The sequence below is a fragment of the Paramisgurnus dabryanus genome, chromosome 4 (genome assembly GCF_030506205.2).
Source record: "Paramisgurnus dabryanus chromosome 4, PD_genome_1.1, whole genome shotgun sequence".
Taxonomy (NCBI): Eukaryota; Metazoa; Chordata; class Actinopteri; order Cypriniformes; family Cobitidae; genus Paramisgurnus; species Paramisgurnus dabryanus.
Window position 1 is genome coordinate 3,547,677 of NC_133340.1, and position 14,731 is coordinate 3,562,407.

At 36.2% G+C, this 14,731-nt stretch overlaps 1 protein-coding gene across 8 annotated transcripts in view; it reads left to right on the forward strand.

Annotated features, from left to right (window-relative positions):
- Positions 1-14,731, forward strand: part of LOC135746602 (phospholipid-transporting ATPase IH-like) — a 91,198-nt gene that overhangs the window by 63,309 nt on the left and 13,158 nt on the right. For 6 of the 8 annotated variants that reach the window (XM_065265222.2, XM_065265224.2, XM_065265226.2 and 3 more), the window contains exons 19-26: positions 2,861-3,112; positions 3,194-3,374; positions 3,699-3,801; positions 3,925-4,070; positions 6,910-6,969; positions 7,083-7,210; positions 11,423-11,558; positions 12,534-12,557. In XM_065265222.2, the coding sequence (XP_065121294.1) occupies positions 2,861-3,112; positions 3,194-3,374; positions 3,699-3,801; positions 3,925-4,070; positions 6,910-6,969; positions 7,083-7,210; positions 11,423-11,558; positions 12,534-12,557 (1,030 nt within the window). The remainder of the gene's footprint in view (positions 1-2,860; positions 3,113-3,193; positions 3,375-3,698; positions 3,802-3,924; positions 4,071-6,909; positions 6,970-7,082; positions 7,211-11,422; positions 11,559-12,533; positions 12,558-14,731) is intronic. The other 2 variants (XM_065265228.2, XM_065265221.2) reach the window with 1 other exon arrangement.

Below are 14,731 nucleotides of genomic sequence, written 5' to 3' on the forward strand. Positions count from 1 at the left end.
ATGGTGCCAACTGCCAAAACAGAATGTCAAATGAAAAGTTAATAGAATGTAATTTGTTCAAACCAAATAGACTGTTGTAGAGTTAAATCCTCTTCATGTTATTAGTATGTTTAATAAGGAGTGTAATGAAAGGTCTTTGAGAGAATGTCACTTCTTGCGTGGCTGGTCTGTGAGTGAAGTGCAGTCTTCATTATCTGGCAGCAGTATGGCACTGTGAGTCCTAACTGCTGTGCTGCTTAATTACTGAGTGAAGTGGACTGAGATATTACACTGCGGTAAAAGACCTCTTCACCATCCAGCCATGCAGAGCACCATCCATTAACTTTCATTTCAGCAATGCGCACAGAATATAGGATTGTTACTTCTCGTTCTTCATATTTGCCACGGTAGTAGAGACTTGCTGTTTAATCAAAGCTGTCATTTTCAAATGATGCCGTTGTCTTTCATAAATCACATGAACATATAAAAATGTATATGATGTACCATATAAACATTTATATATGGCAAAAGTGTTTGGGCTGGTTTCCAAGACAGGGCTTATGACTAAAATGTATATTTGTGCTGCCTTATTTTAAAAATATATATAAGTGCCATTGTTTTGTCTCAAGATGCACACCAGCAATGTTACTTTGTAAGGTATGTTTGTAAAAAGTCCTAAAATAACAAGTCCTAGTCCTGGATTAATCTAAACCCTGTTTGAAAAAGTGCTCCATAATGTGCCTTAAAAATGATTTAATTATACTATCGAATATAATACAGGAATAGGTACATATGTACAAATAATATAAAATAAATTAAATATAATATTTATTTTCAGGTTTTTTTAGGTGTCAACATAAATAAAAGCTAATAAAGTGATACGAAAATTGTAATTTTATTAATCTATAACTTAATATAATTTTAAACAGCACTAAATCCTTGCATATTGCATTACTTAATATTTATATTTAATAATGTTCACGGTGCAATTTAAAGATTACAATTTTCAATTTAGTTGAATGGCATAACATACAGTGCAAATGCTGTAATGTTTATTATGTAAACAGTGTTTATAGTGACTTATGATAAATAAAATATTTCTTTAAATTCATGGGTTAGGGTTAGGTTAGGTTACGTTTCAGCACTCGGTAATATTTTATTTTATATTTTACATTTCAATCCTTTAATTTTTCATATTTAAAAATGTTTGTGTGGTGCTGCACATCCATGTGTGTGATAAGCAAACGCGCGTTGTCATCCCGTTTATAGGCGCAAATTACTATATTACGCATATGACATGCTCTTTAAATAACAATAACATTATTGCGCATTGACTTTAGACTTTAGACCAGGTTTTAGTTGGCCAATGGTGTAGTCTATTTTAGTTGCCTCAGAATAGCAACGTGGCAGTAATGCTCCTGAACACCTCGTTTTCAGACCAGAACGCCCATGGGCGCACACAGGGCCCTCCCTTGGCGTTTTGGGGCCCTAGGCGAGACCTTGAAAATGGGCCCCAATGGTTTAAAAAATTAGCAATGCAATTTGACAAGTGAAATTAAAACAGACAAAAATGAAAATCTGTATATTTAAGTGTAGAAGTTTTTATTAAGTGCAACATATTACGCAATGTTGTTAGTGCAACAACTGTAGTGCAACATAACTACAGTACTGTATGTATCAATATAAATATCATGGATATTAATACAGATTAATTACTATAGGGTGATACCGTATTCTGTATACTGTTTTTGAACCCTACTGTAGTATATTTTTAGTATCTAAGAATTTTACTATACAGTTTACTGCAGTAAATTATATAGTATAAAAGTCTTTTTTAATGTGGGTTTTTTATAAAGGGTGATGGAAATTTTTCTAATGTTTTTAAATTAGCATAGGCAGGAGAAAATACCTTTACCTTGTGATTGCTTTTCTTTCTCTGCTTTAAAAGGTATCGTTTTAATGCCATAGTTTGCCAAAGCCTACCACCACAACCTCACTACAATAAGTCTTGTTTTTATCTTTATTGAAAGATGTAACCTAAACATTGCGTAGTTATACCATACTACATTTCCCATAATCCAAAAAGTTTTATTTACAAGCATGCGCAATGAGACACATCTCCGCAAGCGCCATCGCGTCATTAACATTATGCAAATTAGCCCACTCTGTTCTTATTTTTAATGTTTTATGTCTTTACTTATACTAAGGTTTTGTTTTATTATCATTTTACTGTAGATTGTTGTGTGGGGCCTATTGTTCAATCCCTGTGGGTTTTTTGGATTTTTGATCTTGGTGATCCCTATTTTAATCCATAAGCTCCCTGCGCATGCAGTGCGTACTGACTGCTGAGATTTGTGCAACGACAAAATAATTTTTATGCATGGAGGGCCCTCGTCTTGTCGCGGGGCCCCAGGCAATCGACTGTATTGCCTGTTGGACGGGCCGGCCCTGGGCGCACAAAAGGGGCGCAAATGCATTTGCTATTTAAACAATGTGATGCTGAACATGAAAATGATGACTGCGCCAGACTGAAACTAGCAAAAAACACTTGCTGCGCGCTTTGCGCTGCATTGTGCTGGGTGTATGTATGATAGGGCCCCTAGTCTAAAATCCACGCTGTTTAATAATCCAATTATGAGCATCAAAGTTTGATTTTATTCAATGAATTCACTTTAATTTCAATCTTTGACATGATCTTACTCAGTTGATATTAAAGTTATCAAGGTCATATTTTAACACAGTGTTCTTTACCGTAGTATGATTTTATTTAGTAACCTGTAAATCACAAAAAATAACTGGGTTTTCACAGGCAATATCACATTTATTGTCAGTAGTTTAAATGAACTGCTTCTAAAGAGTTGGGTGTCTTTTTATGCGTCAGGTTGCAGGACAAAGCGGCCGACACAATCGAGTCTCTGCATAAGGCCGGTATGAAGGTATGGGTCCTCACGGGGGACAAAATGGAAACTGCAGCAGCCACATGCTACGCCAGCAAGCTTTTCCATCGCAGTACACAGATCCTAGAACTGACAACAAAGCGGACAGAAGAGCAGAGCCTTCACGATGTCCTGTTTGATCTGAGCAGAACCGTCTTACGACAGCATGGCAGTATGAGCAGAGATACGTTCTCAGGGTGGGTGCAGTAAAACATACAGATGGAAACATGCACACACACGCACAAGCCAGCTTTACACACATGTTTCTGTCCTCACAGACTCTCTGGTGATTGTCCGGACTATGGTTTGATCATCGACGGGGCGACGCTATCAGCTGTACTGAAACCATCACAGGACGGCACCGGTAATGGAGGAAACTATAAAGAGATCTTCCTGGAAATCTGCAGGAACTGCAGCGCTGTACTCTGTTGCCGGATGGCACCCTTACAAAAAGCACAGGTAATACACGCCTGGATTGGCTTATTGGGAACACAGGGTACTAAGCTAAGTACATTTGGCAACAAATGAAGACATTAGGCTACTGTATTTACATTGAATCTTTACTATACACTAAAAGTGTCAATCACAGGGTTGCTGGAAACACCACAGACCGTAAAGTCAAGAAGTGATTGTTTTACAAGACAATTATTGAGTTCTTAATCAAAGTAAAGACTTTGCGATCCAAATGTGCTGAAAGCCAAATTTCAGTCAGGAAGGATACAGTATGGAAGTCATGGGGGCAGCCATATTTTATTTACCTATGGCATGAAACTGTTTTGTCAGATTGTGAAGCTGATAAAAGCATCCAAGGAGCATCCCATCACGCTGGCCATCGGAGACGGAGCCAATGATGTCAGCATGATCCTGGAAGCACACGTTGGCATAGGTGAATGCACATTCGCAGTAATACATGTATTCACTGATGTTCTCTAAGCAACACATTTGACAAGGGCTATCATGTCAATTATGTTTGATATTGATTCCTTAATGACTGGTTTTCTGGCTCTAGGAATTATGGGTAAAGAAGGCCGTCAGGCAGCACGTAATAGTGACTATGCAATTCCCAAGTTCAAACATCTGAAGAAAATGCTGCTGGTTCACGGACACTATTATTACATCAGAATCGCCGAGCTGGTCCAGTACTTCTTTTATAAGGTGATCCATAGCCTATGATATGATTTATAAAAGTGCATTGGATATATCATATGACCAAAATTAGAAACGCAACACCTTTGTTTTTGCCCCCATTTTTCATGAGCTGAACTCAAAGATCTTAGACTTTTTTATATACACAAAAGGGCTATTTCTCTCAAAAATTGTTTACAAATCTGTATTAGTGAGCTTTTATCCTTTCCCAGATAATCCGTTCACTTCACAGGTGTGGCATATCAAGATGCTGATTAGGCATGATTATTGCACAGGTATGCCTTAGGCTGGACACAATAAAAGGCCACTCTAAAATGTGCACTTTTGCTGTATGGGGGGTCCGAAAACCATTTGCCTCATGCGGTGCAACACATCTCCTTCAAATAGGGGGTATGCAACGACGTCAATTTTCCACGTGACCACGCCGGAGCTCGCCCTGTTGAGTGGCAAAACATTCAACAAAATGGCTGTTTTTCATAGCGGCTGTTGCGAAACGCCAGTTATACTGACTATTATCAGCTTAAATTGATTAAAATTGGCCTTTACAGTAACCCTAACAACTTGCCAAACAACCAGTAGTCTGTGGACATTGGCATATGGCCTTCCTGACATAATGTTTGTCTTGCCTAACACTTTTAAACCATCCCACCTTTGCAGAACACAAAGCTCATCATAATAGATGTTTTTTAATGAACGCTCATTGACAAAACTTTGCAGTTACACATAATAAAAGTATTCATTGGTGTATTTTTATAGGATTTTTTATCCCAAAATTGTACATACCTGATATGGCTACTGCTACTGATTATTACTTTTCCGTTGAGTGTTTTTTGCAGTTTTTTTGGAAAAAGACCACATTTTTGTTGAGTCTGTTAGCACAGTCAATCACACAACTACTTTTACCATTTTAGCCGCGTGCTATGCTAATGCTGTCGCTCAGACTTTTTGCCACTCAGTGGGCGTATCCACAGTCACTTTTGCCGAAGGTGACACCACGTGCATACCCTCTATAGATGTTGATCAGGTTGGGAATACTGCTTAAGTGGATGAGTCAGGAGAGAGGACACCGGACCAGCCGTGGTTAACCCCCATCTTCACTCGCGGCTTGGAGTCAGAAGCCAGTGGTCTGGAAACATTTCCATCTGGATGTGTGAGAGAAAATCCCGACTCCTCGTTCGAATAGAGACAACAAAAATGTTTTTCTATCCTGTTCGTGACGCCAAAACTTTGGAATGTCGGTCAACTCCTCTTCAATTGCTCTGCGAAGTTGCTGGATATTGGCAGGAACTGGAATACGCTGTCATATTTTTGCTGTCGATTTGTAAACAATATTTGAGAAAATAGGCCTTTTGTGTACATAGAAAAAGTCTTCGATCTTTAAATGTGACATAGAGAGATTGAACGGGGTATTTATCCTTGTTTTGTGATGTGACATGTAGACAAAAAAATTTTTGTTTGGGTCTGTAATGCCTTAGAAGCTTCCTAAAAACCTCTCTCAGATAGCTCTATTAGGATGGGGGATTTTAAACAAGTGGTTTAGCACCTATTTGGCTCCCCCTACTGGGTTAACTTGCAATCTCATTACTGATTGGCTGACTTTGCTGCCACTCAAAAAATACAGCCAATTATTTTAAAGTGGAGGGGCAGTTAGATGCCTGTAATGTCATAAGCATCAGTTTTTCAGATTGGGCCGTTTTCTGGCTGACATTTCTAAAAGAGGAATTTCTATGAGACTGAGATGTTTAGCATGTCTAACACTTTTTGTATGTTCGTGAATGCGGGTAGACTACCATTATTCAACAAAGACAAGGTAAAAATGGTTTTCCATTCTCTGTCCCCTTTAAGTTCAGCTCATGAAAAATAGGGGCGTTATAATTCTGTTCAGTTTAAGTAGCTGTGTTACATGTAAAGAAGAATGAAATCAAAGATAAATCAACAATTTAGTTGTATGTAGAAAATTATGTTTTCATAGCCATTTTAATCGATGTTGTGGACTATAGAAAATAGGTACTGTACTGTAAGGTATGTCTTTCTGTGGTCCATTGAGGAAAGGAAGTCATATGGGTCATGTGGGCATAGTGGGATTTTTTTGGTTGAACCAATGTGGCCTGTCTCAAATATAATGGGTCGATTTCAGCATACTAATTTCCTTCATTCGTAAAACAGAATAAAGTTGTCTAATTTGGATCTATAGATGTTAATGTTTTCCCAGGAGTTCTGACTAAACCCCTACACAATCTTGTTGGAAATGCAGCTCTAATGTAATGCTATTTTTAGCCGCCTGATTTTCACACACACACATTCACTGAAGTGTTTCAGTATACACTGATGCAAAGCAGCTTTACAAAAATACATGTATAATACACATAAAACACAACAGTTCAGAAAATTAAAAAATTATAAATCCGTTTATAGTCCATGGCATGGTATGAAGTCCTTGCCAGGGCAGGTGCCATCTTTCCATAAGTGTTGGATCATCTGATGGAGGCAGGATCCAGACTGAAGCTGATGTATTTGTTAGTTATCTCGGGATGAGCATCTTGAAATTTAGATTTAGCTGTTAATGGCTATTTAGGTAGAGGATAGTTATTAATAAGTTATTTATAAACGGAATGCAAAGTGGCAGAATGCAATTAAGTGTATGCAAGACTGAAGAGATGCGTCTTTAGTTTAGATTTAAATGAGAAGAGATTGTCTGGAAAACTGTTCCACGGTTTAGGTGCCAGGTGGGAAAAAGCTCGACCTCCTTTGGTGGAGTCTGGACTTTTGTGATCTTAAGGAGTGTGATGGGTTGTAGCTTATTAAAAGTTAATAATCAGTTACTTAAGCTTTGCTTTTGTCTCCACAGAACGTGTGCTTTATCTTCCCTCAGTTTCTCTATCAGTTCTTCTGTGGCTTCTCTCAGCAGGTAAACATGCATCTGAAAATGTGATCGATCACTATTACACTACATTTGAAATGAAACATCTGTGAATTTCTCTTGGGCATATGACTATATGTTGAGGATTTATCCCTTCACAGCCCCTGTACGACACAGCATATCTGACCCTGTACAATATCAGCTTCACCTCATTACCCATCCTCCTGTACAGCCTGATGGAACAGCACATCAATATGGACATCCTCAAACGTGACCCGTCTCTCTACAGGTGAGTCCAGCTCAGTGTGTTCCCAACCCTCCTTTGATGCTACCAAGAACCTCCTCACCTGGAAATGTTGGGAAAAACTAAATTTCTTACAGTGTGGATATGGTTTTAATTATATGAATATATAAAATATACACAGTATAATTATGCATAATTATACAGCATAGGTCACTTAGTTTGTTATAAAATGACACAAATCTATCTTTGGAAATGATGTTAGTGAAAAAAAAATCAGAAACTTCCCCGAAAATAGTCCCCTGCTATTTGAAGTTAGTAAGGGGACTATTTTCAGCTGCTGTATAATATCATTGCGCCTCCTGCAGCCATGTTACAGCAGCAAAGTCCTTGATTATTACGCCAGAATGAGAGTATAGTTCCTAGACATATCTTCCTAGAAAATCACAACTTGTAATTTTCCATCGGTCTTAGTACACGATGTAACTACAGAAGAGTCAAGTTTTAAATAGGAAAAATATTGAAACTCTTTGGTTATTTTTGAGCGTGATGCTAATGGTCTAATCAGATTCAATGGATTATGCTAAGCTATGCTAAAAGTGGTACTGCAATACCCGGAGATCAGCTAAATGGATTTCAAAACGGTAAAAAATTAAATAATTAACTCTAGGGGAGAGTGTCCCTTTAAGTCAAAATTTTATCATGTACAAAGTAGCTACGCTTTGCCTAGATTTAAAAAAAAAAAATTATTGAATATGTTTTTATCAAAGATGAATGAGTTCCCATCTATTTTGGGCTTTAAATGGCATCATTCGGTCCAAGTAATGAATTTTTTTTATTTGTTTATTTGTTTCTTTGCACAATTATATTTTTGTCTCCAATCTAATTTCGAACAAATAAGCCAATGCCTTCAGATCAAAACGATTTTAAGAGAAACATTTCACTCAAGTAACCATGAACTTCTTACTGGTAATACTTTTTTCTAATTAATATTTTCATTGTTTAAATTAAAGCTTTAATGTTTTAGGGTTTAGTTTACACCAAAATGTTTTTTTTACTTTTTTGCTCACCTTCATGTCAGTCCAGACTAATGGAGTTATGTTTTCTCACTGCTTCAGCTCTTTTTCTGCATTTGGCATTATCAGATGTGACACAAGCGAGATCCACTTTGCCATTTTGAATCTGAAAGTGATAAAGATATTTGAGCTTTAGTGACAACTGATTGAAGATTTTCCAAAAGTGCGGGTTTGGAACAACATGAGGAAAGTAATGTCAGACTTTTATTTTTTAGGTGACCTACTGCTAATTTAAAGCAGGTATGAGTTTAGGGACATTAATGTCGTGTGATGTGCCTCGTCATGTTGTACGGGGAGGGGTTGTGTATTTTTAGAAGGCACATTCACAATGTTCTATCTTCGGGTTCCTGTTTGAGACTGGCTGATAAATCCCTGTCCACACTCTGGCTATTTATACTGACCTTGTCCTGGTTTTTGACAGACAATGTTTGATGTCCTGAAATTTGATGATATAATTATTTTATAAGTACAAGTATTATTTTATAAGAGTTTTGTTCCAAAACGAGATTTTAACATTTTTAAAAAATCTTGTTTTGCAATCCAATTAATATAAATCAAACTGCAGTTCGTTTGTTTTGATTTTAAGCCATCATACCTAAAATAATACAGCTAAGTAGCACAATAAAACATAATAATAAACATGTTTTGACACTATTTTTTAAATCAGAGTGATCTCGTTCATAGTTCTGAGTTATCTTCATTTGTTTCTTTAGGATACATTTTTTTTTTTAATGTTTAGCACCATTTGTGTGCCTGTTTATTTGCAACTTTCAGTTTTTGGGCATGTCTGTCTCTCTCTCTCTCTCTCTCTCTCTCTCTCTCTCTCTCTTTCCATTTCAGCCTTTGGAAAAAATTGCACACACAGATTTAATTGCACTAGACTCAATTTTTACAGCACTGTTCTGAAATATTATTACAACCACTCCATATTTTATCCAGAAATGCCTTGACGCAGCATATTTTCCTATGGTTCTTTCATATTGCTTGTTCAATTCAAAAACATGTTTTGTTACTGACACAAAATGCGACACTTGTTGCATTCTCAGTGAAAAAAGCTCTATTGTTTATTTGTATGAATACGGATTGTTTTTTTTTACTCTTTCAAGTTGACATCCTTCAAGTTGATTTGATTTTTTAATTTTAATCATACAATGACACTTGCTGAGTGAATTTCATGAAACTCTTTGCCTGCCACTTTTAGGGAAAGATTTCTTATCTCGTCAATTAAGAGAAAACATTTGCCCGAAAAAACATGTTCTTGATGAGTTTTATGGTAATCTGTAAAACTGTGATTATCCACTAGATGGCGCTCTTACCCAATTTTTTATAAACTGAAGCAAAAAATTACATAATGCAATTATTTCAGCTTTTTGCTCAATTTTTTTTTAATTTTAAAGAATAATACCCATATTTAAGAGTTTATAAACAGAGAAAAAATATAGATAGGATGAAACGTATCTTTCCCGTTTTGTTTGTTTGTTGTTTGTTTGAAAGAAGAGGATCTGTTATTTCATTTGATATATTTTTATGTTTATATATTTTTAGAAGAAAATTTCTGAAAGGCATTATGTGAACTTTTCTGAACATTAAAAAAAGGCTGGCGTGGAATGAGTTAATAAAGCAATAAGCCCCAAGAAGCAGTGGGTTACCAGTGCATTTTATAACAGCTAAGAGGCATTGTTAGGCACGACGCGAAGCAGAGTGCCTAAAACCCCCTTAGCTGTTATAAAATGCACTGTAACCCCACTGCTTCGCGGGGGTTATTGCTTTTATAAAACGGTTACTTCATATGCATAAAGTTAGCGGGATTTTATAAAATAAAACACAAATAAGCTGTAATTATTTTAGTACAAATATTACTCTTCCGCCAAACAAAGTAGTTCCTCAGAATCAAGTGTGACTGAAACAGAGCGCAGTTCCCAACCAACAGAGATGCAGCAAAGACACAATGAAAATATGATTTAAGACTGTGGTGTTTATTTGATAAATCACCATTCATCTGTAAAACTGTGATTATCCACTAGATGGCGCTCTTACCCAATTTTTTATAAACTGAAGCAAAAAATTACATAATGCAATTATTTCAGCTTTTTGCTCAATTTTTTTTTAATTTTAAAGAATAATACCCATATTTAAGAGTTTATAAACAGAGAAAAAATATAGATAGTTTAATGCCTTGCAGAAAAATCATCTTCTGGAGATTCAGAGCCTGATCAAAACACGGTTTTTAGTTTTGAGTGTATGCGTCAGTGTTTAAGTTGGGTAAGATCTTCACCCAGTGGATTGCGGAAATATGAATTTGAGGTAGAAACTCCTCAGGGTGCGTTTTCTCTTTATTGATTTGATGACTCAACAATATTTATTGACTTTTATCTGGATATCGCCATAATTGTGCAATTGTATTTATTAAAGACTGTGGTGTTTATTTTCATAAATCAGTACGCAGAAACAGTGGCGGAGTGATACTTATGTAATGCGGTCTGAACCGTGGGTTTACCAGGGTATTTTATCACGGCTTAGAATGCGTTTCAACCAATCAGAATGAAGAACCAGATCTGCCCGTTTTATAATAGTATTTTTTTTTAAACGGGAAGTTCACCAAAACTGAAACTTTTGTCGTCGTTTACTCACCCTCATGTTGTTCTGAACCTATATGAGTTTCTTTATTTTGTTGAACACAAAGAAAAACAAGATATTTTGATAAAAGATAACCACACAGTTGGTACCCATTGACTTACATAGAAAAGACAAATACTATGGGTACCGCCAACTGTGTGTAAATATCTTCTTTTGCGTTCAACAGAATAATTATTGAAATATTATGAAGGTATACAGCATGTGTTTATAAATTGCATTGACGTTTTCTTGTCAACAAAGTGTTTTTGGTAGTAAATAGATCAGTGGTCTCCTACATGGTGCCCGCACAGAGTCTTTGAGTTGCCCGCCAAAGCACATTCTATTAATAGCCTCAATATTAATATTGATTACACATTTTTCTATTAACTTGGCTTCTTTTATGTATTTTAACATTTTAAAAATGTAAAAATCAAGTAAAACAAAAAATTTGAGTATACAATATCAAAAAAGTATCAAGATTGTTCTGCTCACAAAAAGAGTGGAGACCCCTGAAATAGATGATTCAAGTCAGTGATGAGTTTGAATTTCTCTGTGCTTGTTTTGGCAGAGATATTGCAAAGAACTCTCACCTGAGGTGGCCCACCTTCATCTACTGGACATTTCTGGGGGTCTTTGACGCCATGGTCTTTTTCTTCGGTGCTTTCTTCCTTTTTGACAACACTACTTTCACCAGCAATGGACAGGTAATGTAGTCTCCGCCTTACTCACAGTTTCAGAGTTTCAGATTTTGTCTGCGTGTTTTTTTGGAGACTTAAAGTCTGTGTAAACTCAAATCAGAGAATTGTTTAGAAATGTATTGCTGAAACACGCTACAAAGACAAAGTGTGTCGTAATGTATTGTTGAGTTAGATTGTTTTTCCACATTTCTGTGTTCAGGATTATTTGGGCGGGGCTAAAACAGTGGCTCGATGATGCACTGGAGCCACTGAGCACAGCCCCGCCCATAACACAATCTGAATTTTGCATTCAGGTTGTAGCGGTATTTGAAAGTTGAGAGACGGCAGCTTTCCTACAAGTGGGCGTGGTTTAGTGCAGATTGCGGACACGCCCCCAAGGATTTTATTACTTATTTATACTTGCCGCAAATTTGGCTGGGTGTTTAATGACACTTTTCTGTGTTGTGACAATCTGAGAACATTTAATATCGGACTTTACACGGACTTTAAGCAGACGTGTTGTTTTGTTTGTAGTTTGTTGTTCTCAGTCAAATAAGGATGTCAAGTACAGTTTAAATGGGTGGCCAATAAATTGCGTTGTGGTTTCAATGGTTGTAAAATACAGTACAGTACATATTGTGGCTAACTGACGTCGATCTTTTGCATATGTTTGAAGTCATTACAGGTGCTTTTCCATTCATTTATGCGACACAAAGCATGCTGGGGAATCAGTCAGACCAGACATCTTTCTCTGTGCCATTGAGTTAAATCATAGTAATCTTTTGGATTGCTTTTTTGCCTGTTTGATTTACTTTTTTAAGTTATAACATCCTAATTTTTTCTTTACTTTCTTGCTCCCTTTCCCCACCCTACCTCTCCTTTATATCTTTTTTTCTCTCTCTCTCTCTCTTTGTGTCTTTCTATATCTGTCTTTATCCTCTGCTTCTACCTTTCTTACCTTTTCCTTTTTGGCTTTTGTTCTGCTTCTCTTCCTTTCCTCAGCTAATGGCCGCCAACACACAGATGGTAAGCCTTCCCTTATCTGTTTTCATCCTGTTTTTAGTTTTACTGTCACCCTCCTCAGTCCCTTCCCCTAAACCCCACCTCCACTCACATAGTGTCTACTAACCGTTCATTGCCATCGTAGCTGTCACAAAGAGCCGTACGACATCCTAACGTCCCTGTGGTACGGACCGGCCACAATGGGTATAGAGTAGCGACCCCCTGTTCATCTTCCTCTGTCTATCATCTTGTGATCGAGTAGGAGTTTGTGTGTTCGTCCTGTGTGTCACAACTGTGTTGCAAAACGCCACAAAAGGTGTTGTCATGCCCATTTCCATCAGCCTATAGGATTCACGTCCATCGTCACATGACTCCCTGCAAGAGCCAATGAGCAAACATTAAATCTCTTGGTATTACTTTTGCAGGAATTCCAGGAATAACTGTTTAAAGGGATAGTTCACATAAAAATACAATGTTCTCATATTAAAAATGTTATCATCATTAACTCTTTCGCCGCCATTGACGAGATATCTCGTCAATTAAGAGAAAACGCTTCCCCGCCAATTACGAGATTTTCCGGCTTTCCGAAATACCTGTATTATCCACCAGGTGGCACACTTCCGCAACTTATACAACCCAGAAGTAGCGCCTCACGTGAAAGAGAAAGAACTCCGTGTATGGTTTAAAGATCGCTCTGCATTTGATCTCTATCAAAAGTCCTTTGCAAAAATTGAATAATCTCAGCTTTTGCTCAAAATTGGGTGTTTTTGAAGAAACCTACCCATGTTTGAGAGGTGATTTACAAATCTGGAAGGCATTAAACTTTTGTGAAAATCATGAAAAATGCTGGCGCTGGCTGGACTGTTTTTTTTTAAATGCTGGCGGGGAAAGAGTTACTTACCCTCATGTTCATCCATGACTGAGACTGAAAGTTGGATCTGCTTAAAAAATTACTTCTTAAAATATTTATGATTTATCAACTTTTCTCAGTTTAAGTGAAAATTAAAAGTAAAAAAAAAATACTTCGATTGGCAACACCATTTTTTTACTTAAAATTTTCAATTAAAGTGAGATTTTTTTTAGGTGTTACCAAATAATTGTTTTGAATTTTTTTAAGTTAATATAAGTTTGACTTTTTACAGTGTATATTAAAGCCATAATATGTAATGTAACTTATATGTAATAAAATGTGACTTATAAAATAGCTTAACTTATTTCAACTTAATTAAGTTAATTTACAGCAATCATAAGTCAAGATAAAAAATATTAAAATGTCTTGTTTATACTCATTCCCCGCCATCCTTTTTTTTTTTTTTTTTGAAAATTTGACCTCCAGCATTTTTTGTGATTTTCACAAAAGTTTCACAAAATGCCTTCCAGAAAAAGTTTCTTATAAAAAATATAAACATACAAATATATCAAATGAAAGAACAGTCCTCTGTTTTAAAACAAAAAACAAAACGAAAAAAAATAAATCATCCTATCTACTGTATATATTTTTTTCTGCCTATAAACTCTTAAATATAGGTCTTTCTCTTCAAAAATATATTTTTTTAGCAAAAATATGAAATAATTGAATTTTTTGTGAAGGAATTTTGTTAGAGATCAGATTCAGAACGATTATCAAAACATACACGGAGTGTAAAATTAATAAATAATTGTCAGTAATCAGTTTTTTTGGGAATTGGGTAAGTGCGGTATTACAGATAACCATAAAAACTAATCAGGAACACGATTTTTTTCATGCAAATGTTTTCTCTTAATTAACGAGATAACTTGTCAAAGGCGGGGAAAGAGTTAAAAATGTAAGTGCAAAAAATATTTTTTACAGTGTATCATATTCATCATTTACAACATTATAACATTCAATATAATTTGCCCTTGACATGGATACAAATTAACTTTTGTTTGCTCACCAAGGTAAGTTAACATCTGTTGTGTGTCCCTGTATTTGTTTTATTTTCTTGCTCTCAAACTGGCAACCCATCGACATACAGCTCACTAAAACCATTTGGTATCATACAGTCCTACTTGTGTTTTGCTGTGGCTTGCTCACTTTGGTTTTGATTCATGCTTTACAGATTCAGAGATTTATAGAGCTCCATAGCATCGATGTTGTAATGCATTGTGTCATCGAAAATATGCGCAGTCCCTGCAGACAGAAGAACGTTCTAGAAGAGATATGCATTGTGACTGAT